The sequence below is a fragment of the Oncorhynchus masou genome, chromosome 17 (genome assembly GCF_036934945.1).
Source record: "Oncorhynchus masou masou isolate Uvic2021 chromosome 17, UVic_Omas_1.1, whole genome shotgun sequence".
Lineage (NCBI taxonomy): Eukaryota > Metazoa > Chordata > Actinopteri > Salmoniformes > Salmonidae > Oncorhynchus > Oncorhynchus masou.
This window is the reverse complement of record NC_088228.1, coordinates 896,385-922,161: the sequence shown is the minus strand read 5'-3', so window position 1 is coordinate 922,161 and position 25,777 is coordinate 896,385. Positions and strand designations below refer to the sequence as shown.

At 43.6% G+C, this 25,777-nt stretch overlaps 2 protein-coding genes across 3 annotated transcripts in view; both read right to left on the bottom strand.

Annotated features, from left to right (window-relative positions):
* Positions 1-11,194, bottom strand: part of LOC135558300 (protein THEM6-like) — a 31,557-nt gene extending 20,363 nt beyond the window's left edge. The window contains exons 1-2 of one of the 2 annotated variants that reach the window (XM_064992022.1): positions 11,152-11,194; positions 8,727-8,785 (exon numbers count right to left, since the gene is read on the bottom strand). Coding sequence is in view for 1 of the 2 variants with exons in the window: in XM_064992021.1 (XP_064848093.1) it covers positions 11,152-11,177 (26 nt within the window). In the remaining variant the exon portion in view is untranslated. The remainder of the gene's footprint in view (positions 1-8,726; positions 8,786-11,151) is intronic. The other variant, XM_064992021.1, reaches the window with a different exon arrangement.
* A 278-nt stretch (positions 11,195-11,472) lies between these two features.
* On the bottom strand, positions 11,473-20,451 carry them6 (thioesterase superfamily member 6). Its single transcript, XM_064992020.1, has 6 exons — positions 20,376-20,451; positions 20,131-20,216; positions 16,910-17,131; positions 15,008-15,196; positions 14,586-14,676; positions 11,473-12,383 (listed from the first exon to the last, which is right to left on the bottom strand). Coding segments are annotated over exons 2-6 (633 nt in total). The 5' UTR covers positions 20,133-20,216; positions 20,376-20,451; the 3' UTR covers positions 11,473-12,254.
* Positions 20,452-25,777: the final 5,326 nt, after the last annotated feature.

Here is a 25,777-nt window from a genome sequence, read left to right as displayed (position 1 = left end):
GGGTGTCCTGTATATATAGTGGATGAAGGGGTGTCCTCATACTGCTGTATATATAGTGTATGAAGGGGTGTCCTCATACTGCTGTATATATAGTGGATGAAGGGGTGTCCATACTGCTGTATATATAGTTGATGAAGGGGTGTCCTGTATATATAGTGGATGAAGGGGTGTCCTGTATATATAGTGGATGAAGGGGTGTCCTCATACTGCTGTATATATAGTGGATGAAGGGGTGTCCTCATACTGCTGTATATATAATGGATGAAGGGGTGTCCTACTGCTGTATATATAGTGGATGAAGGGGTGTCCTCATACTGCTGTATATATAGTGTATGAAGGGGTGTCCTCATACTGCTGTATATATAGTGGATGAAGGGGTGTCCATACTGCTGTATATATAGTTGATGAAGGGGTGTCCTGTATATATAGTGGATGAAGGGGTGTCCTGTATATATAGTGGATGAAGGGGTGTCCTCATACTGCTGTATATATAGTGGATGAAGGGGTGTCCTCATACTGCTGTATATATAATGGATGAAGGGGTGTCCTACTGCTGTATATATAGTGGATGAAGGGGTGTCCTGTATATATAGTGGATGAAGGGGTGTCCTCATACTGCTGTATATATAGTGGATGAAGGGGTGTCCTCATACTGCTGTATATATAGTGGATGAAGGGGTGTCCTACTGCTGTATATATAGTGGATGAAGGGGTGTCCTGTATATATAGTGGATGAAGGGGTGTCCTCATACTGCTGTATATATAGTGGATGAAGGGGTGTCCTGTATATATAGTGGATGAAGGGGTGTCCTGTATATATAGTGTATGAAGGGGTGTCCTCATACTGCTGTATATATAGTGGATGAAGGGGTGTCCTCATACTGCTGTATATATAGTGGATGAAGGGGTGTCCTCATACTGCTGTATATATAGTGGATGAAGGGGTCTCATACTGCTGTATATATAGTGGATGAAGGGGTGTCCTGTATATATAGTGGATGAAGGGGTGTCCTCATACTGCTGTATATATAGTGGATGAAGGGGTCTCATACTGCTGTATATATAGTGGATGAAGGGGTGTCCTGTATATATAGTGGATGAAGGGGTGTCCTCATATTGCTGTATATATAGTGGATGAAGGGGTGTCCTGTATATATAGTGGATGAAGGGGTGTCCTGTATATATATAGTGGATGAAGGGGTCTCATACTGCTGTATATATAGTGGATGAAGGGGTGTCCTGTATATATAGTGGATGAAGGGGTGTCCTGTATATATAGTGGATGAAGGGGTCTCATACTGCTGTATATATAGTGGATGAAGGGGTGTCCTGTATATATAGTTGATGAAGGGGTGTCCTGTATATATAGTGGATGAAGGGGTCTCATACTGCTGTATATATAGTGGATGAAGGGGTGTCCTGTATATATAGTGGATGAAGGGGTCTCATACTGCTGTATATATAGTGGATGAAGGGGTGTCCTGTATATATAGTGGATGAAGGGGTGTCCTCATACTGCTGTATATATAGTGGATGAAGGGGTGTCCTGTATATATAGTGGATGAAGGGGTGTCCTCATACTGCTGTATATATAGTGGATGAAGGGGTCTCATACTGCTGTATATATAGTGGATGAAGGGGTGTCCTGTATATATAGTGGATGAAGGGGTGTCCACATACTGCTGTATATATAGTGGATGAAGGGGTGTCCTGTATATATAGTGGATGAAGGGGTGTCCTCATACTGCTGTATATATAGTGGATGAAGGGGTGTCATACTGCTGTATATATAGTGGATGAAGGAGTGTCCTGTATATATAGTGTATGAAGGGGTGTCCTCATACTGCTGTATATATAGTGTATGAAGGGGTGTCCTGTATATATAGTGGATGAAGGGGTGTCCTCATACTGCTGTAGATATAGTGGATGAAGGGGTGTCCTGTATATATAGTGGATGAAGGGGTGTCCTCATACTGCTGTATATATAGTGGATGAAGGGGTGTCCACATACTGCTGTATATATAGTGGATGAAGGGGTGTCCTCATACTGCTGTATATATAGTGGATGAAGGGGTGTCCTGTATATATAGTGGATGAAGGGGTGTCCTCATACTGCTGTATATATAGTTGATGAAGGGGTGTCCTGTATATATAGTGGATGAAGGGGTGTCCTCATACTGCTGTATATATAGTGGATGAAGGGGTGTCCTCATACTGCTGTATATATAGTGGATGAAGGGGTGTCCTGTATATATAGTGGATGAAGGGGTGTCCTCATACTGCTGTATATATAGTGGATGAAGGGGTGTCCTCATACTGCTGTATATATAGTGGATGAAGGGGTGTCCTCATACTGCTGTATATATAGTGGATGAAGGGGTGTCCTGTATATATAGTGGATGAAGGGGTGTCCTCATACTGCTGTATATATAGTGGATGAAGGGGTGTCCACATACTGCTGTATATATAGTGGATGAAGGGGTGTCCTGTATATATAGTGGATGAAGGGGTCTCATACTGCTGTAGATATAGTGGATGAAGGGGTGTCCTGTATATATAGTGGATGAAGGGGTGTCCTCATACTGCTGTATATATAGTGGATGAAGGGGTGTCCTCATACTGCTGTATATATAGTGGATGAAGGGGTGTCCTCATACTGCTGTATATATAGTGGATGAAGGGGTCTCATACTGCTGTATATATAGTGGATGAAGGGGTGTCCTGTATATATAGTGGATGAAGGGGTGTCCTCATACTGCTGTATATATAGTGGATGAAGGGGTCTCATACTGCTGTATATATAGTGGATGAAGGGGTGTCCTGTATATATAGTGGATGAAGGGGTGTCCTGTATATATAGTGGATGAAGGGGTGTCCTGTATATATAGTGGATGAAGGGGTCTCATACTGCTGTATATATAGTGGATGAAGGGGTGTCCTGTATATATAGTGGATGAAGGGGTGTCCTGTATATATAGTGGATGAAGGGGTCTCATACTGCTGTATATATAGTGGATGAAGGGGTGTCCTGTATATATAGTTGATGAAGGGGTGTCCTGTATATATAGTGGATGAAGGGGTGTCCTGTATATATAGTGGATGAAGGGGTCTCATACTGCTGTATATATAGTGGATGAAGGGGTGTCCTGTATATATAGTGGATGAAGGGGTCTCATACTGCTGTATATATAGTGGATGAAGGGGTGTCCTGTATATATAGTGGATGAAGGGGTGTCCTCATACTGCTGTATATATAGTGGATGAAGGGGTGTCCTGTATATATAGCGGATGAAGGGGTGTCCTTATACTGCTGTATATATAGTGGATGAAGGGGTCTCATACTGCTGTATATATAGTGGATGAAGGGGTGTCCTGTATATATAGTGGATGAAGGGGTGTCCACATACTGCTGTATATATAGTGGATGAAGGGGTGTCCTGTATATATAGTGGATGAAGGGGTGTCCTCATACTGCTGTATATATAGTGGATGAAGGGGTGTCATACTGCTGTATATATAGTGGATGAAGGAGTGTCCTGTATATATAGTGTATGAAGGGGTGTCCTCATACTGCTGTATATATAGTGTATGAAGGGGTGTCCTGTATATATAGTGGATGAAGGGGTGTCCTCATACTGCTGTATATATAGTGGATGAAGGGGTGTCCTCATACTGCTGTATATATAGTGGATGAAGGGGTGTCCTCATACTGCTGTATATATAGTGGATGAAGGGGTGTCCACATACTGCTGTATATATAGTGGATGAAGGGGTGTCCTGTATATATAGTGGATGAAGGGGTCTCATACTGCTGTAGATATAGTGGATGAAGGGGTGTCCTGTATATATAGTGGATGAAGGGGTGTCCTCATACTGCTGTATATATAGTGGATGAAGGGGTGTCCTCATACTGCTGTATATATAGTGGATGAAGGGGTGTCCTCATACTGCTGTATATATAGTCTATGAAGGGGTGTCCTGTATATATAGTGGATGAAGGGGTGTCCACATACTGCTGTATATATAGTGGATGAAGGGGTGTCCTGTATATATAGTGGATGAAGGGGTGTCCTCATACTGCTGTATATATAGTGGATGAAGGGGTGTCATACTGCTGTATATATAGTGGATGAAGGAGTGTCCTGTATATATAGTGTATGAAGGGGTGTCCTCATACTGCTGTATATATAGTGTATGAAGGGGTGTCCTGTATATATAGTGGATGAAGGGGTGTCCTCATACTGCTGTAGATATAGTGGATGAAGGGGTGTCCTGTATATATAGTGGATGAAGGGGTGTCCTCATACTGCTGTATATATAGTGGATGAAGGGGTGTCCTCATACTGCTGTATATATAGTGGATGAAGGGGTGTCCTCATACTGCTGTATATATAGTGGATGAAGGGGTGTCCACATACTGCTGTATATATAGTGGATGAAGGGGTGTCCTGTATATATAGTGGATGAAGGGGTCTCATACTGCTGTAGATATAGTGGATGAAGGGGTGTCCTGTATATATAGTGGATGAAGGGGTGTCCTCATACTGCTGTATATATAGTGGATGAAGGGGTGTCCTCATACTGCTGTATATATAGTGGATGAAGGGGTGTCCTCATACTGCTGTATATATAGTCTATGAAGGGGTGTCCTGTATATACAGTGCCTTGCGAAAGTATTCGGCCCCCTTGAACTTTGCGACCTTTTGCCACATTTCAGGCTTCAAACATAAAGATATAAAACTGTATTTTTTTGTGAAGAATCAACAACAAGTGGGACACAATCATGAAGTAGAACGACATTTATTTGATATTTCAAACCTTTTTAACAAATCAAAAACTGAAAAATTGGGCGTGCAAAATTATTCAGCCCCTTTACTTTCAGTGCAGCAAACTCTCTCCAGAAGTTCAGTGAGGATCTCTGAATGATCCAATGTTGACCTAAATGACTAATGATGATAAATACAATCCACCTGTGTGTAATCAAGTCTCCGTATAAATGCACCTGCACTGTGATAGTCTCAGAGGTCCGTTAAAAGCGCAGAGAGCATCATGAAGAACAAGGAACAAACCAGGCAGGTCCGAGATACTGTTGTGAAGAAGTTTAAAGCCGGATTTGGATACAAAAAGATTTCCCAAGCTTTAAACATCCCAAGGAGCACTGTGCAAGTGATAATATTGAAATGGAAGGAGTATCAGACCACTGCAAATCTAACAAGACCTGGCCGTCCCTCTAAACTTTCAGCTCATACAAGGAGAAGACTGATCAGAGATGCAGCCAAGAGGCCCATGATCACTCTGGATGAACTGCAGAGATCTACAGCTGAGGTAGGAGACTCTGTCCATAGGACAACAATCAGTCGTATATTGCACAAATCTGGCCTTTATGGAAGCGTGGCAAGAAGAAAGCCATTTCTTAAAGATATCCATAAAAAGTGTTTAAAGTTTGCAACACGCCACCTGGGAGACACACCAAACATGTGGAAGAAGGTGCTCTGGTCAGATGAAACCAAAATTGAACTTTTTGGCAACAATGCAAAACTTTATGTTTGGCGTAAAAGCAACACAGCTCATCACTCTGAACACACCATCCCCACTGTCAAACATGGTGGTGGCAGCATCATGGTTTGGGCCTGCTTTTCTTCAGCAGGGACAGGGAAGATGGTTCAAATTGATGGGAAGATGGATGGAGCCAAATACAGGACCATTCTGGAAGAAAACCTGATGGAGTCTGCAAAAGACCTGAAACTGGGATGGAGATGTGTCTTCCAACAAGACAATGATCCAAAACATAAAGCAACATCTACAATGGAATGGTTCAAAAATAAACATATCCAGGTGTTAGAATGGCCAAATCAAAGTCCAGACCTGAATCCAATCGAGAATCTGTGGAAAGAACTGAAAACTGCTGTTCACAAATGCTCTCCATCCAACCTCACTGAGCTCGAGCTGTTTTGCAAGGAGGAATGGGAAAAAATTTCAGTCTCTCGATGTGCAAAACTGATAGAGACATACCCCAAGCGACTTACAGCTGTAATCGCAGCAAAAGGTAGCGCTACAAAGTATTAACTTAAGGGGGGGCTGAATAATTTTGCACGCCCAATTTTTCAGTTTTTGATTTGTTAAAAAAGTTTGAAATATCCAATAAATGTCATTCCACTTCATGATTGTGTCCCACTTGTTGTTGATTCTTCACAAAAAAATACAGTTTTATATCTTTATGTTTGAAGCCTGAAATGTGGCAAAAGGTTGCAAAGTTCAAGGGGGCCGAATACTTTCGCAAGGCACTGTATAGTGGATGAAGGGGTGTCCACATTCTGCTGTATATATAGTGGATGAAGGGGTGTCCTGTATATATAGTGGATGAAGGGGTGTCCACATACTGCTGTATATATAGTGGATGAAGGGGTGTCCTGTATATATAGTGGATGAAGGGGTGTCCTCATACTGCTGTATATATAGTGGATGAAGGGGTGTCCTGTATATATAGTGTATGAAGGGGTGTCCTCATACTGCTGTATATATAGTGTATATCATTGACTAGGTACTGGTACTCCCTGTATATAGCCAAGCTATCATTGACTAGATACTGGTACTCCCTGTATATAGCCAAGCTATCATTGACTAGGTACTGGTACTCCCTGTATATAGCCAAGCTATCATTGACTAGATACTGGTACTCCCTGTATATAGCCAAGCTATCATTGACTAGGTACTGGTACTCCCTGTATATAGCCAAGCTATCATTGACTAGGTACTGGTACTCCCTATATATAGCCAAGCTATCATTGCTCATTGTATATTTATTCCTCGTGTTAGCATATATTTTTTTATTGTATTCTGCGTTGTTTGAAAGGCCTGTAAAATAAGCATTTCAATGTTAGTCTACACTTGTATACGAAGCATGTGACAATTAAAATGTGATGTGACTAGAGAGAGATGGTAATGACGTTTATTGTGATTATGGCTACTCGCTAGCTAGCTAGGTCATTTGCTAAATCAACATTAGAGAGAGAAGGTAATGAATGTATATTGGGATTATGGCTACTCGCTAGCTAGGTCATTTGCTAAATTAACAGTAGAGAGAGAAGGTAATGAATGTCTATTGGGATTATGGCTACTCACTAGCTAGCTAGGTCATTTGTTAAATCAACATTAGAGAGAGAATGTAATGAATGTCTATTGGGATTATGGCTACTCACTAGCTAGCTAGGTCATTTGTTAAATCAACATTAGCGTGGGTTAAATCACCGGGGAAGCCAATCCAGAAGATAATGCCATATTACAACGTATGTGTTGTGATCAATGTTCCCCCTAAGTGGCGAGTGTGCAGCTCCCTGGTACTGCTGCACAGAGAAGCATCAGCCCACGCAGAGGAGCACACGATTGAACTTCTCACCTTTCTCATTTTCCCCTTTAGTTAACACTATCAACATTCCCCTCTATTGTGGGAATTGTGATCAAATCAAAGCCCTATTAGCTACTTTCAATGCAACATACCAAAACAAACTATGAAACAGATTTTGTTGTAGGCAGAATGCATCAGTTGGATTCTATTGCATGACAAACCCACACCATTTCAGCATCCAATCACCTCCTCTTAGTCAAATAAAGTGACAACTAAAAGATACCAAAAACTATTTAGTCCAATCAAAGTAAGCTAAATATGATGTGGCTGTCAATTGTACTGATTTTTGCACATCTGTGTGTAGAAGAAAAAGACATGTTGACTCACCCTATTTGTAGAAAAACACCAAAGCCATCCTCATTTTCATGTTGTCTAAACGGTCTATGACTCTGTCATACAGTACAACCTTTCAGTTTTGTTGTCCTAAGCTACCTGGCTAAAATCCTTGCTCGCATACTACCTCCAGCTACATATTGAACTTCCATCCTCCCAGACCAGGGGCATAATATATTAATTAATGGTTGGATCTGAATCCCCATTATCATCATTGGCCAGTACAGAGAATTAAGTAAAACTGTACAAATCCCTGGCTTGTAGCCCAAACACTTATAAGACACACCCTATCCCCTCAGCCCTTAAATGAAGTGGACACTTCTAATGACGTATCATGACGTCTGACGAGTATACACTTGCAGGAAGAGAGGAAAGAACGCTGATTGGCTATTATTTTATATGTTTTTATCAAGGGAGGCCAAATGCTCACTGGCTTCCCTTGCATTTACTGCTATGGGTGTCTTCAATGTCATACTCTTTCTGACCAGACAGCATCAGATAGATACAGTACACATACTGAGACAGAGGGGCGTTGTTTCGTTCGCTTTCTCCAGTGAGACACATTCAGCCTCTTGCGAATTGATTGGACATTTATGAAACACAAGAGATTCCCGAATTATTATATATATGGTTGTTTAAAATATATATATATATTATTTGGGGAAACATGGCTTTCCCTTGGCAACCACTGTAAATCATCAGCAGCGTAAACTACACATTCAACTTGATATCAAACACTGAGCAAAATGTAATTGAATTACTCGCTGACTAGCGTTAGCTTGTTCAATAACGTTCAAGTACAGACCAACAAACGTTTGCGTGCTACCTCAGGTAATCTGCTAGCTAAATTAGCTAGCTCAAATGTGGTGTCGGGATTGTATTGACCCTTATTTTATCATTGAAGTTGTATTATATATATTTCTAGACAGATGTTAACATGTACAAGGTATGTTTTTAATTTTCATAATTGAATAGCCGGTAAACTTACAGCGTTTATCTGGAGATGTGCTGCGAAGTGGAAGAAGCCGTAAATGACGAGCCGGTATTCTGCAAGCAGCACAAACGATGACTTCCGGTTGGTATGGTAATAGGAAAATGTTAAAAATAAAAGCCCGCATTTCAAAACATTGCAACGTGTATAACTAATTCAAATAATATACAGGCCACCAAGTCCCCCCCTACAGTGATTTGGATAGCCTATGGCACCATAATGCATAGAGTGCAGCCATAAGTGCTGCTTATGGTTATGTACGACACCGTCCCCCTCTAAAAATACACATAAGAGAAATCTTACTGATTATCTCCCACCCCACTTTAGCTGAGACAGTAGAACACTTCTCTACAGCCCACTATTCTCAACATAACGGTGTCAACATTTTCATTATTGGTAAAAAAAAAAGTTACAACACTAGGCTACCTGCCTCCTCTACACTCTAACCACTAGGCTACCTGCCGCCCCTACACTCTAACCACTAGGCTACCTGCCGCCCCTACACTCTAACCTCTAGGCTACCTGCCGCCCCTACACTCTAACCACTAGGCTACCTGCCGCCCCTACACTCTAACCACTAGGCTACCTGCCGCCCCTACACTCTAACCTCTAGGCTACCTGCCGCCCCTACACTCTAAACACTAGGCTACCTGCCGCCCCTACACTCTAACCACTAGGCTACCTGCCGCCCATCCACTCTAACCACTAGGCTACCTGCCGCCCCTACACTCTAACCACTAGGCTACCTGCCGCCCCTACACTCTAACCACTAGGCTACCTGCCGCCCATCCACTCTAACCACTAGGCTACCTGCCGCCCCTACACTCTAACCACTAGGCTACCTGCCGCCCATCCACTCTAACCACTAGGCTACCTGCCGCCCCTACACTCTAACCACTAGGCTACCTGCCGCCCCTACACTCTAACCACTAGGCTACCTGCCGCCATCCACTCTAACCACTAGGCTACCTGCCGCCCCTACACTCTAACCACTAGGCTACCTGCCGCCCCTACACTCTAACCACTAGGCTACCTGCCGCCCATCCACTCTAACCACTAGGCTACCTGCCGCCCCTACACTCTAACCACTAGGCTACCTGCCGCCCCTACACTCTAACCACTAGGCTACCTGCCGCCTCTACACTCTAACCACTGGGCTACCTGCCGCCCCTACACTCTAACCACTAGGCTACCTGCCGCCCCTACGCTCTAACCACTAGGCTACCCTGCCGCCTCTACACTCTAACCACTAGGCTACCTGCCGCCTCTACACTCTAACCACTAGGCTATCTGCCGCCCCTACACTCTAACCACTAGGCTACCTGCCGCCCATCCACTCTAACCACTAGGCTACCTGCCGCCCCTACACTCTAACCACTAGGCTACCTGCCGCCCCTACACACTAACCACTAGGCTACCTGCCGCCTCTACACTCTAACCACTAGGCTACCTGCCGCCCCTACACTCTAACCACTAGGCTACCTGCCTCTAACCACTAGGCTACCCTGCCGCCTCTACACTCTAACCACTAGGCTACCTGCCGCCTCTACACTCTAACCACTAGGCTACCTGCCGCCCCTACACTCTAACCACTAGGCTACCTGCCGCCTCTATAATAAGTATCCCTTATACCGCGTCCTGCGGTGCAGTGAAAGGAGTGGGTGGAGTGAAGGCTCACTAGTACTCTGTCAGCACAAGAGACCCATTTAAGTTTTGCAGACTGTATTGAGTAATTCTAATAACATATATTTTGTATTTTATTAACAGTGTATTTCTTTAAATATAGCCTACCCAATAGCTTTCAACATATGAGTATTTATGTAAACTTAAATAATAATTCTGGGTTAAATAAAAAATACATCAAATTTCCCATTGTCTTTTTAAGAGGTGGTTGCAATGCTGTGATTAAACGTTGTACTGCACTGGAGTGGAAAAAACATCGATTTTCTCAAATGTTGGTCTTTTCCACAGGGACTCTTATTTCGAAGAGGAATAAAAAAAATCCGCTATTGTGCTGTCAGCTTAATATCCTGCTGCCAGGACAACGGTAATATACCGTGTTCTTACTTTCAGCCGGTCACCCTGCCACAATTCGATTGGTTCAAACAATGTCTTTTTCGGGTTTGTTGGCGAACTACACGCAAAATGTATATTCTCGCCACCAACTGGACGGGGGTGAAAAAAATAAACACGAAAGAAAGGTGAATTATACTACTTGGTGTGAGAAAATTAACATTAATCTACACAAAATAAACAACTCCTGTCTGCCGACACTGTCTACATGAGAAAACATCGACTGCAATGGCCTGGATACAAAAACTCTGACAAGGTAGTACACATCCCAGCTGAACCAGGGAGGAACTCCACGAATCAAATAATGTCAAATGCTTCGCTGATTTTTAATCACAACAAAGACCCTGACCTTCTCGCATTTGGGGAAAAGTCCATCCTCCCTCTCTCCTCCGTGACCCGGAAACCGATGAGTGGTCGAGGAGAGTTTGGCCTTCTCTCATGCATACCCCTCGCGTCCTCTTTCCTCATCCTCAAAACCCATTGGATGAGAAAATCAGAGGTCTCGCAGGAGGCGAGGAGTTGAGAAAAGACCCCACTGTCTGCATCAAGAGAATCTTTAAATTCTCCTGATTAGATCTTAAACTATAATACGTTTTAACCAGGTTTCTATTCCCAATATTTCACAATCATTTTATCAGTATTAAGTAAAGCCTATAACAAACAAACAAACTCAAATCAATTGATTTTTATTTTACAACATAGAAAATATAGATGAATTCATTTGACCTCTTTCCTATAGATTCCTATGTTCCAATTCCTATATGGAATGGTCAGTAGTAACAGACCGTTGTGCATGCCACCCTCCACAAGGAGTACCCAGGATACAGCAGAGGGTCGATAGACAGGTCTGTCCTATTTGACTCTAGGTCCAGTCCCACAACGGACCCTACACGCCCTAGTACAGATGTGAGATGATTGGTCAGATGCAATCGATATGGAAATGGATCCAACTTCCACTTTGATAGGCTCGGTAGAAGTTTCACCGTATCGCTTATACCAATCAAATCCTCTCAGATCTCCACAAGTGCATATGGCGTATGGTCCATTTGGGACTGAGCCTAGAAGAGAGAAGGCACCAGTGAAGTGAAGTATCATGGGCTGTGTTTACACAGGCAGCCCAAATCTGATCAGCTCCGAAAAATTTCTGATGTGAAAATATATGATTGGTCAAAAAACCAATTAGTGGCAAAAAATATCAGAATTGGGCTACCTGTGTAAACGCAGCCTTAGTCAGCAGGAGGTCAGAGTGGATGAGATAGCGCGTCCAGCAGTCTGAAGCTTGGGTGTATTCACTAGGAACCAAACGGAACAAACCTACCTACATTAATCTAATATTAACTCTTAATTTCAAATGAGAAACGTTTTCCTACAGTCGACACTAATGAATACACCACAGATCTGTCAGAGAGAGCCTTCATGCTCCCATATCGTCGACAACAGCACAGCACTCAATCACTTGTCTTTGTCTTCCTGCGCTCCAGTCTTGTCCTCTAGTCCACTCTGGGCTCTCAGGGCCTGGCTGCTGGCTGAGATGAAGCTGATCCAGTGCTGCAGATCCTCAGGGTAGTCGGGACACTCCACCTGAACACACAGAGAAGAGGACTGAGTCGGGACACTCCACCTGAACACACAGAGAGAAGAAGACTGAGTGAGAGAAGAGGACTGAGTCGGGACACTCCACCTGAACACACAGAGAGAAGAAGACTGAGTGAGAGAAGAGGACTGAGCCGGGACACTCCACCTGAACACACAGAGAGAAGAAGACTGAGTGAGAGAAGAGGACTGAGTCGGGACACTCCACCTGAACACACAGAGAGAAGAGGACTGAGTCGGGACACTCCACCTGAACACACAGAGAGAAGAGGACTGAGTCGGGACACTCCACCTGAACACACAGAGAGAAGAAGACTGAGTGAGAGAAGAGGACTGAGTGATATCCCATGTATTTTAGTGTCAAAATACAGTAGGAAGTGGAAATAGGATCTAGGATTTTGGTCAAAAAGTCAGGTCTCGTCCAAAGTGGAGATTTGCCAGACAGATGAAGGGTAGACTATGTATAAGTGTAACCCTGGGTTGAGTTTATTTCATTCCTGCCCATATGCTCAAAGCTGTACCCAAGTTATTATCCATTTGGAGCTGAAGGCAACCCGATCATAATGCCCAACACCTGGGAATGGAACGCACACCGACTCTGGTATGTTGGTTTGACTTTGGATATACCCATCAGTAAATAACACAATGTACATGGGACAATATGTTAAAATTCAATGACTTAAAAACCTGATACTATGAATTGTAGAAATTCATATACAAATATTGAAAGCATTTAATGAGAAAAGGTGTGCAACATGAAAATATTGTCCCATTTACATTGTGGAATATATTGGACGTTCCTAACTAGCCCCAGAGAGGCTATCCAAAGTCAAACCGGCCGAAGAAAGAAAGTTGGCTAGATAGTCTAGGCTACTTCCTGGTCAGACGGTTCAAAGACACGGGCTACTTCCTGGTCAGACGGTTCAAAGACACGGGCTACTTCCTGGTCAGACGGTTCAAAGACACGGGCTACTTCCTGGTCAGACGGTTCAAAGTGACGGGCTACTTCCTGGTCAGACGGTTCAAAGTGACGGGCAACATCCTGGTCAGACGGTTCAAAGTGACGGGCTACTTCCTGGTCAGACGGTTCAAAGTGACGGGCTACTTCCTGGTCAGACGGTTCAAAGTGACGGGCAACATCCTGGTCAGACGGTTCAAAGTGACGGGCTACTTCCTGGTCAGACGGTTCAAAGTGACGGGCTACTTCCTGGTCAGACGGTTCAAAGTGACGGGCAACATCCTGGTCAGACGGTTCAAAGTTACGGGCTACTTCCTGGTAAGACGGTTCAAAGTTACGGGCTACTTCCTGGTTAGACGGTTTAAAGTTACGGGCTACTTCCTGGTTAGACGGTTTAAAGTTACGGGCTACTTCCTGGTCAGACGGTTTAAAGTTACAGGCTACTTCCTGGTCAGACGGTTCAAAGACACGGGCTACTTCCTGGTCAGACGGTTCAAAGTGACGGGCTACTTCCTGGTCAGACGGTTCAAAGACACGGGCTACTTCCTGGTCAGACGGTTCAAAGTGACGGGCTACTTCCTGGTCAGACGGTTCAAAGTGACGGGCAACATCCTGGTCAGACGGTTCAAAGTGACGGGCTACTTCCTGGTCAGACGGTTCAAAGTTACGGGCTACTTCCTGGTCAGACGGTTCAAAGTTACGGGCTACTTCCTGGTCAGACGGTTCAAAGTTACGGGCTACTTCCTGGTCAGACGGTTCAAAGTTACGGGCTACTTCCTGGTCAGACGGTTCAAAGTTACGGGCTACTTCCTGGTTAGACGGTTCAAAGTTACGGGCTACTTCCTGGTAAGACGGTTCAAAGTTACAGGCTACTTCCTGGTTAGACGGTTTAAAGTTACAGGCTACTTCCTGGTTAGACGGTTTAAAGTTACAGGCTTCTTCCTGGTTAGACGGTTTAAAGTTACAGGCTACTTCCTGGTTAGACAGTTTAAAGTTATCTAGAAGGCTGAGTGCCTGTAGCTGTTGTGTTTTGGCAGATGTCCCAACTCTTCCCACGTTCAAACATACACACACAGGAGAGAGCCACGCCTCCGAGCCCTTATGAGGACTGAAACTTATATCAGCCCTCCTTTAAAAATCTCAACTTCTACATCAGTCGCTCGTCCACTCATCCATCTTCCTCCTCTCCACCATCTCCCCCACACCCCTCCTTCCCTTCCACTTCCTCTTACTTTTCTCTTGCAGAGGAACTGTAGGATCTTGTCAGGACTGCTGCGCATGACGTTCTGTTTACACAACATGACAGCTGCCACCAGACCGTCCCTGGAAGAGGAAAAAATGATAGACTGATTAATATGGGATGTAACACATGAAGCCAAAACAGGTTGTAAACAACACAGTTGTCCCCATGCCATACACAGTTGTCCCCATGCCATACACAGTTGTCCCCATGCCATACACAGTTGTCCCCATGCCATACACAGTTGTCCCCATGCCATACACAGTTGTCCCCATGCCATACACAGTTGTCCCCATGCCATACACAGTTGTCCCCATGCCATACACAGTTGTCCCCATGCCATACACAGTTGTTCCCATGCCATACACAGTTCCATTGAAGTCCATAAGGCATTATATTAGCAGACACACACACCTGCAGGAGACGAAACGCTGCTCTAGGTAAAAGGCCTTCTCGTCCCAGACCACGATTCTGGTGCGCAGCTCAAATGCTTCCCCCAGGCACAGGGCCCGGCGCAGGCGGATAGTAGTGGCCCCCACCACCATGGTGGCCCTCAGGGCTCTGCAGGCTTTAAACACCCCGTTACGACTGTACAGGGAGAACCTTAGAGAGGACAACATTTTCACATCACCATCATCATCATACACCCTGTGTGGGTGTACTGGGGAAGTACAGGACGTTACACACACACACACACAATCCTCTAGGGGTTAGGAGCTACTGGGGTAAAGGAATCCTCTAGGGGTTAGGAGCTACTGGAGCTACTGGGGTAAAGGAACCCTCTAGGGGTTAGGAGCTACTGGGGTAAAGGAACCCTCTAGGGGTTAGGAGCTACTGGGGTAAAGGAATCCTCTAGGGGTTAGGAGCTACTGGGGTAAAGGAATCCTCTAGGGGTTAGGAGCTACTGGGGTAAAGGAATCCTCTAGGGGTTAGGAGCTACTGGAGCTACTGGGGTAAAGGAACCCTCTAGGGGTTAGGAGCTACTGGAGCTACTGGGGTAAAGGAATCCTCTAGGGGTTAGGAGCTACTGGAGCTACTGGGGTAAAGGAACCCTCTAGGGGTTAGGAGCTACTGGAGCTACTGGGGTAAAGGAATCCTCTAGGGGTTAGGAGCTACTGGAGCTACTGGGGTAAAGGAATCCTCTAGGGGTTAGGAGCTACTGGGGTAAAGGAATCCTCTAGGGGTTAGGAGCTACTGAGGTAAAGGAATCCTCTAGGGGTTAGGAGCGACTGGAGCTACTGAGGTAAAGGAATCCTCTAGGGGTTAGGAGCTACTGGGGTAAAGGAACCCTCTAGGGGTTAGGAGCTACTGGGGTAAAGGAATCCTCTAGGGGTTAGGAGCTACTGAGGTAAAGGAATCCTCTAGGGGTTAGGAGCTACTGGGGTAAAGGAACCCTCTAGGGGTTAGGAGCTACTGGAGCTACTGGGGTAAAGGAACCCTCTAGGGGTTAGGAGCTACTGGAGCTACTGGGGTAAAGGAATCCTCTAGGGGTTAGGAGCTACTGGAGCTACTGAGGTAAAGGAATCCTCTAGGGGTTAGGAGCTACTGGAGCTACTGAGGTAAAGGAATCCTCTAGGGGTTAGGAGCTACTGGAGCTACTGAGGTAAAGGAATCCTCTATGGGTTAGGAGCTACTGGGGTAAAGGAATCCTCTAGGGGTTAGGAGCTACTGAGGTAAAGGAATCCTCTAGGGGTTAGGAGCTACTGGAGCTACTGGGGTAAAGGAATCCTCTAGGGGTTAGGAGCTACTGGGGTAAAGGAATCCTCTAGGGGTTAGGAGCTACTGGGGTAAAGGAACCCTCTAGGGGTTAGGAGCTACTGGAGCTACTGGGGTAAAGGAATCCTCTAGGGGTTAGGAGCTACTGAGGTAAAGGAATCCTCTAGGGGTTAGGAGCTACTGGAGCTACTGGGGTAAAGGAATCCTCTAGGGGTTAGGAGCTACTGAGGTAAAGGAATCCTCTAGGGGTTAGGAGCTACTGGGGTAAAGGAACCCTCTAGGGGTTAGGAGCTACTGGAGCTACTGGGGTAAAGGAATCCTCTAGGGGTTAGGAGCTACTGGAGCTACTGGGGTAAAGGAATCCTCTAGGGGTTAGGAGCTACTGGAGCTACTGGGGTAAAGGAATCCTCTAGGGGTTAGGAGCTACTGGAGCTACTGAGGTAAAGGAATCCTCTAGGGGTTAGAAGCTACTGGGGTAAAGCAATCCTCTAGGGGTTAGGAGCTACTGAGGTAAAGGAATCCTCTAGGGGTTAGGAGCTACTGAGGTAAAGGAATATGTTAAAACTAACAGAGAACTCAGCTTCCTGGGACCCATCTAACCTGGCGAAGTCACACTCCCGGAGGTATCTGGCATTGTTCATGTGTCCCAGGTCGATATCGTGAAGCAGGACGCGTCCCGACACACTCTGTTCCCCCAGGACGTCCCACACCGGCTTCTGGAACCAGGCCCTGACCACCGTGACCGCCGCACGCACGAAGTACCACACATCCAGACTGGAGAACAGCAGCAGCAACACCCCTAACACCCACAGTAACATCTCCCTGGAGAAGGGGGAGAGGTAGTGTTACGCGACAGCAAGACAGGCAGCAAGACAGGCAGGCAGACAGGCAGACAGCAATACAGGCAGGCAGACAGCAATACAGGCAGGCAGACAGCAATACAGGCAGGCAGACAGCAATACAGGCAGGCAGACAGCAATACAGGCAGGCAGACAGCAATACAGGCAGGCAGACAGCAATACAGGCAGGCAGACAGCAATACAGGCAGGCAGACAGCAATACAGGCAGGCAAGGCAGGCAGGCAGGCAGACAGCAATACAGGCAGACAGCAATACAGGCAGGCAGACAGCAATACAGGCAGACAGCAATACAGGCAGGCAGACAGCAATACAGGCAGGCAGACAGCAATACAGGCAGGCAGACAGCAATACAGGCAGGCAAGGCAGGCAGGCAAGCAAATAGTTTCAGCAGGGTCATCAGGGTGTCGACAACTACACAGACAGGCCTGGCTGCCAGTCTGTTGTTAAGGGCACATCAGCTATGTGGGGATTTGAAATAAATAAGAACAGGTTCAGCTTGAAAGGTGGTTTGTAGAAACCTGGTAGGTGTGAATGATTCATGGACAGGGTTAGCTGGAACAGTATGTACATCTACAAGTTGTCCGGGATACTGTACACATACCCTGCAAAGGTCTAGAAAATGAGCCGATACAGCTTCAGCTAATCACTAAAATATCACAGTTTAGCCTCTTACTGACAGCAAATACATTCAGCAAACAATTTCTCCTACTTTAGATTAGCTCTCAAGAACCCAAGTGGGGTATACCCAGCCTACAGCCGGCCCACCTCGAGTTCCCAGCTGATGGTACTGATCACAGCTGGCTCACTTGTAGTGGTGTAAAGTACTTAAGTAGTACTTTCAAGTATTTTTACTGAAGTAGTTTATGTATTTATCTGTACATTACCATTTATATTTTTTGACAACTTTTACTTGACTAGATTCCTAAAGAAAATAATGTACTTTTTACTCCATACATTTTCCCTCAAACCCAAAAGTAATGTTTTGTATGCTTAGCAGGACAGGAAATGGTCTAATTCACACACTAATCAAGAGAACATCCCTGGTCATCCTGCCTCAGATTGTATTTATTTAACCTTTATTTGATATGATCTGTTGAACTCACTTAACAGTGTGACTGTTGGAGCCCCTGGCTATCGGTAAAAAAACAGTTTTTATGCAACATACTGATCAGCCAATAGATTGTTTTGAATATGTAATCGAGCTGAACCTGAGTGACATGAGCCGTCCTGGAATTAATCCCCAGCTTGGTTAGAACGTTGTCGTGCGTAAAACCAGTCTATTAACGCCAGATAATATCGTCAGTTCACCCTCAAAACACTAGCTGACTAGGGAGTGTTTGATTATGCAGTATATTATCTATATACGATATTTAGCTTCCATGTATAAACCCTTAAAGATTCCACATCAAATAGCCCAACAGTGAGGAAAAAGTGGTCGCCTGGTGGATAAATCCAGTCTATTGTTAAACTCAGCAGGTTGTCTGGCTAATAGTCTACAATATTCAAGGTAAATCATATCCAACTTGAGACTCCCCTGAAGTATTTTTTTGTATGTACATTTTTAAAATACTTATTTTCCACCAGAATTTGCAAATAAATTCATTAAAAATCCTACAATGTGATTTTTTTATATTTTTTTCTCTCATTTTTGTCTGTCATAGTTGAAGTGCACCTATGATGAAAATTACAGGCCTCATATTTTTAAAGTGGGAGAACTTGCACAATTGGTGGCTGACTAAATACTTTTTTGCCCCACTATATATATATATATATAAATAGGGTTAAATTGATACACGGTCAGGTTTAGTGTGAAATTGATATGGTTAGGGTTAGTGTCCCAACACAGTCATATGTCCATATAAGAGCGTGTTAATGAAGACAGAGTGGACTACCGATGCCAGTTGACCATCTACATCTCCTAAACAGGAGAATGATGCCACCAACGTGCTGTCACCGAAAAATACTGTTGGCACCAACCGGTTAAGAGTGTCTTTTTCAGTTGTGGAATTATTTTGATGTGATAAGAAAGTCAAGGGATTTTTGCTTCTAGAACCGTACCGCAGAGAATCGATTCACGTTCAGGATGTAGTATTTGTCCGTTTCGGCTTCCAGAGCCAAATTGGCCTTTAAACAGAACATGTAGCAAGCTAAGGTCCTTGGATTATATGGAGTAACGATAAACTCCTGTAGTCCAGTAATGGGCTAGCCTAATACTGTGGTTCTCAACTGGTTTTGCCTCAGACCCAAATTGAACCAGGTTGTCTGTCGTGATCCATATTGGGGAGGGGGGGTCAAAATGCAATCTGGAAAACTAGATTGATAGTAAATGTACCAATTACATGACAAGGGAACAACTTTTCCATTATCAATAATTCAGTTTTGCCCATATACTTGAATGTTAAATTCACTGGTTTGAGATCAAAAATCTACCAAATTCACTAAATAGTGCTGCTAATAACTGTTGAAAATACTAATGGAAAGAAAAAGAGTTCAGAGGTTAACTTTAAAAAAAAGAGGTTAAATTTAAAAAAAGTTTAATTATCATTTCTACACACTTTCTACCTGGTTTTAGTCATTCAGACTATTGTCTTGGCCATTCACCCTTAATGCCACATACACAATCCATGTTTCAAAGCTTAAAAATCCCTCTTTAACCCGCCTCCTCACCAAATGTACACTGATTCGAAGTGGATTTAACAAGTGACATCAATAAGGGATCATAGCTTTCACCTGGATTCACCTGGTCATAGAAAGAACATGTAATGTTTTGTACACTCAGTTTGTATATAAAAGGGGAAATGTAGATTAGCCTCCCATCCATATAAAAGTGGCACAGTAAAGATGTTATAGTCTTCCAAATGTGAATTAGATATTAACACATTTTTAAGCGAACTTAGAAATTACATGAACTCACAGCGGACAGCGCAGACCAACGTTGAAGTTTAGTCGTAACAAACTTACATGACTGTTTTGATCAGAAACGTGTTGTCCGAAATCAACACTGCACGTTCACCGTCTTATCCTGAAACTCCGGGCTGCAGTTCAGGCTGAGAAACAATTACAGAAATAGATTTGAAGAGCAGATATGTATCAAACAAATCTGTGTAGTTGTCACTCTCCCTCGACAAAAAAATCAGTCTCGTGTGGAATTCACAACTTCCCAAGTCAAGTAAAACCTATTCTAAATGTTTAAATAGTTATGTTACATTTGATACCGGAGCTCCGAGGTATGCGTTGAAATCACGAAGCAGTATTCAGTCTTCTTCGGTGGGGTTTATCGGCGGTTGGCATCCAATATTATGGTGCATTACCGCCACCTACTGTACTGGAGTGTGGGCCAGGGACACGGAGAAACTAAATCCTACCTGTCAGCCCCGTTGCTCTTAAAAAAAGATAAAATATTTGCGACTATATCTAATGACGTTCTACTCACTATACTCTTTAAACTAATTTCCTGTATCCCCCTTCTCCCTCATACTAGATCTCATCCTCTCTCTTTCTCTACAATAATGTCCACACTGTATCAATACATGCTCCACTGTCTCTGTTTCGTGGCATTACTCACATTTTCCTGTTGGATGCTTTCATTTCACATGTCTTATTCTACTGGCTGTGCCCCAGCCTTAATCAACTGGCTGTGTCCCAGCATTAATCAACTGGCTGTGTCCCAGCATTAATCAACTGGCTGTGTCCCAGCATTAATCAACTGGCTGTGTCCCAGCCTTAATCAACTGGCTGTGTCCCAGCCTTAAAAACCTCTTGGAACTCTAAGGGCAGTATTGTCATTTTTGGAGAAAAAAAAACGTTCCCGTTTTAAACGGGATATTTTGTCAGGAAAAGATGCTAGAATATGCATATAATTGACAGCTTTTGATAGAAAACACTCTAACGTTTCCAAAACTGTAAAGATATTGTCTGTGAGTATAACAGAACTGATGTTGCAAGCGAAAGCCTGAGAAAAATCCAATCCGGAAGTGCCCCAGGTTTTGAAAGCGCTGCGTTCCAATGACTCCCTATTCAGCTGTGAATGTACCATCAACGAGCTTACGTTTTCTACATATTCCCCAAGGTGTCGACAGCATTGTGACGTAGTTTTACACATTTCTGTTGAAGAATAGCCGTATGGGGGCACATTGCGTAAGTGGTCACATGGTGGCTCCGAGAGAGATTCTCGCGTAAAGTACAGAGGTAGCCATTACTCCAATCGGTCCTAGAGAAAAAGGAATTGTCCCGACGGATATATTATCAAATAGATATTAGAAAAACACCTTGAGGATGGATTCTAAACAACGTTTGCCATGTTTCTGTTGATATTATGGAGCTAATTTTGAAAAAAAATTGGCGTTGTGGTGACCGCAATTTCCGGGCGATTTCTCAGCCAAACGTGAAGAACAAACGGAGCTGTTTCGCCTACAAAAATAATATTTTTGGAAAAAATGAACATTGGCTATCTAACTGGGAGTCTCTTGAGTGAAAACAACCGAAACTCATCAAAGGTAAATGATTTAATTTGATTGCTTTTCTGATTTTCGTGACCAAGTTACCTGCTGCTAGCTGGACATAATGCTATGCTAGGCTATCGATAAACTTACACAAATGCTTGTCTTGCTTTGGCTGTAAAGCATATTTTGAACATCTGAGATGACAGGGTGATTAACAAAAGGCTAAGCTGTGTCTCAATATATTTCAATTGTGATTTTCATGAAAAGGAATATTTTATAGTGATATTTATGCCCATTGCGTTATGCTAATTAGTGTCAGTCGATGATTACACTCCCGGATCCGGGATGGAGAGTATCAAGAGTTAATAAGTGTGAATTGTTTGCTGTTAAGACTTTGTGATACCTTCTATATTCAATTTTCCAGTCAAGGAAAAGGTACAATACCTTGGGATTACCATTTCTAAGGATAGACAGGAAAGATGCTCCTTACATTTCATAACTATTATTGAAAAAAAACTAAAAGAAGATGAACCATTGGTTGCAGAGGGATTTATCCTTGAAAGGTTGAGTATTGCTTTCTAAAGATGAAGATATCTCCAGACTTACTTATGCAGCCCAGTCCCTACATACAGCCCAGTCCCTACATACAGCCCAGTCCCTACACACAGCCCAGTCCCTACATATAGCCCAGTCCCTACATACAGCCCAGTCCCTACATGCAGCCCAGTCCCTACATGCAGCCCAGTCCCTACATGCAGCCCAGTCCCTACATGCAGCCCAGTCCCTACATGCAGCCCAGTCCCCTACATGCAGCCCAGTCCCCTACATGCAGCCCAGTCCCCTACATGCAGCCCAGTCCCTACATACAGCCCAGTCCCTACATACAGCCCAGTCCCTATATACAGCCCAGTCCCCTACATGCAGCCCAGTCCCTACATACAGCCCAGTCCCTATATACAGCCCAGTCCCTATATACAGCCCAGTCCCTACACACAGCCCAGTCCCTACACACAGCCCAGTCCCTACACGCAGCCCAGTCCCTACATGCAGCCCATTCCCTACATACAGCCCAGTCCCTACATGCAGCCCAGTCCCTACATACAGCCCAGTCCCTACATACAGCCCAGTCCCTAAACGCAGCCCAGTCCCTAAACGCAGCCCAGTCCCTATATGCAGCCCAGTCCCTATATACAGCCCAGTCCCTACATACAGCCCAGTCCCTATATACAGCCCAGTCCCCTACATGCAGCCCAGTCCCTACATACAGCCCAGTCCCTATATACAGCCCAGTCCCTATATACAGCCCAGTCCCTACACACAGCCCAGTCCCTACACACAGCCCAGTCCCTACACACAACCAGAAGGTTGCAAGTTCAAACCCCCGAGCTGACAAGGTACAAACCTGTTGTTCTGCCCCTGAACAGGCAGTTAACCCACTGTTCCTAGGCCGTCATTGAAAATAAGAATTTGTTCTTTACTGACTTGCCTAGTTAAATAAAGGTCAAATAAAATAAAAAATAGTGTGGTCGTTAATATATAAAAATGTTTTTCCTGCTTAAGTCTTTCATTTGTAACAATAAGGACATTTTGTATAGAAACACGTTTTTTAAGAATTGGTTCAATAATCATATCCTGCTGGTGAGTCAACTTTTTAATGCAGAAGGATTGTTACTCAATTATGAGGACTTTAAAAAAAATGATCTCATCACAATATCCCTGTAACACCTAGAGGGTTCTCCATAGTCTTTGATGCTGTTCCGTCTGGAACTCTCATGTTATTTAGAGGTGTAGCCAGACCTCACCTTGTTGACCTCCTTAATCCAGTTGACTCTCCAATATGGAAAATATGTTTCTCCTCGCTCCCTCAGAACAACATGCTTTATTTCAAAGGGATATTGTATCCATTCCTTATGTCACAAGTTACTGGAATACATTGGTCACTAATATCTGTTGGAAAAAAGTCTGGTTATTACCACACAAATACTTGCTTGTTAACAAGGCCAAAGAGGTCTCTTTCAGAATGATCCATGAGTATTACCCTGTCGAATCATTACCTGAAGAAACTCAAAAAGACATTAACATTGATTGTATTATTTGTGTTGAGCATTCAGAAACAGTTTATTTATTTTGGCATTGTCTACATGTAAAACAATTATGGAAAGATATTCACAGTTTTATAATTATTCATATTCTTGATGACTTTTGTTTTGTTATAGGAGAATGTGCTGCTCGGTTTCCTTATTCAGAATTTCATGTCCATAAAGATAAAGAAAAACAATTTTACCTCATAAATCTAATTGTGCTAATGGCAAAATTTCATATTAATAATGTAAATTCACTAATAGAAAACCACTCTTCCGTGTTTTCTATTCCAGCAGTACATTAAGACCATTCTACATTCTTCTAATCAGAAAGCTGTTAAAACAATCAATATGGTTGTTTCTTTTAAGGTCTTTGTATAATCTGTAATTTGTTGTACCCCCTAGCATATGTTTCATTGTCTATTTGTGTACTTCTTGTATGTATACAGACTATTCTACATTATTATAAACTAAAACACCTGATTGGTTTAGTAGAAGAGAAAAAGGCTACACTGCGCACGCGTTATGGCGTGGTCCACGTCATCTATAGTTTGTCTGTTTAAATGGTTTTGTCCAGCAGGTGCCGCTACTGTACACTGTGTTGACCAATGCCTCGAGTAATCAACCCATTTTCGACACAATTGGCTATAAATGCTCAATGCTTCAGAAAGCTTTGTTTCTCCATCACTGAACTTACGCTATCTCCATATTTAGATCTCTTCAGTCCAGTCCTGGGTCTTGTTTCCATCAGCGTCTCCTCAGCAACACCGCTGTGAAGCGCTGCAAACCGGAATACAATATTCCTTCAGGGAAGCTCCCAAGCCATCAAGACACGGGCCGAAGGCACTGCATCTAGAGGCGTCATTACAAACCCTGGTTCAATTCCAGGCTGTATCACAACCGGCCGTGATTGGGAGACCCATAGTGCGGCGCCCAATTATCTAGAAAACAATATCAAGGGGTTTTACGCTCAGTTCTCGGGCCTCGAGTGGACATTCCAAATGGAAGTTGTGGAACTCCCCCTCGTGCTTCTGTTATGGGGAAAAGTCCTCAATGAACCTGACATTAAATCTGGAGAATGAAACATCTGTTGGCCATCAATTAGCCTGTTCATTTCCATGCCTGTGTAGGCTACTGTAGCCTACCATTTTATACAATAAATATGTTGAAATGACGATATCCCTGGAGTCATTGCAGACAGTTTGTGCCACTTGCGTAGGCTACCTGGAGCTGACAAACTGATTTAATAAATAGCCTATAACTTCACTTTTACTTTTGTCGTTGAAGCCTTGTTATAAATGAATTATTAATGGACGTTTTTAATTAATTAAATTGGAAGTTATCAATTGTGATCATGGTCACAGTTCTATCACAACTGCCGATCAGCTATTAGAAAGGGTAAGGTGGATACCTAGTCCAAGAATACATTGCATTGAATGTAACAGTCAGTCAGATTAGGCTCCAGGTTATCAGCTGTTGTTAGAATGCATTAGAGCAGTGGTTCACTAACGTTTTATAGTCCCGTACCCCTTCAAACATTCAACCTCCAGCTGTACCCCCTCTAACACCAGGGGCAGCGCACTCTCAAATGTTGTTTTGCCATCATTGTAAGCCTGCCACACACACTATACGATATGTTTAATAAATGTAAGAATGAATGTGAGTTTCTGTCACAAACCGGCTCGTGGGAAGTGACAAAGAGCTCTTAAAAGACTAGAGCACAAATAATAATGCTAAATATAATAATGCTAAATATAATAATAATATAATAGTGATAAATATAATAATATAATAATGATAAATATATAATAATAATATAATAATAATAATGATGCTGCAGTGTACCCAAGTGGCGTCAGGAGCAACTGCTTATACACGCGTTACCTCTCCGCTACGTCTCCCTGTCATGGCTTTACTTAACTTAACCAGGTAGGTCAGTTAAGAACAAGGTCTCATTAACAACTGCGACCTGGCCAAGATAAAGCAAAGCAGTGCGAAATAAACAACAATACAGAGTTACACATAGGATAAACAAACATACAGTCAATAATACGGTAGAAAAATCTATATACAATGTGTGCAAAT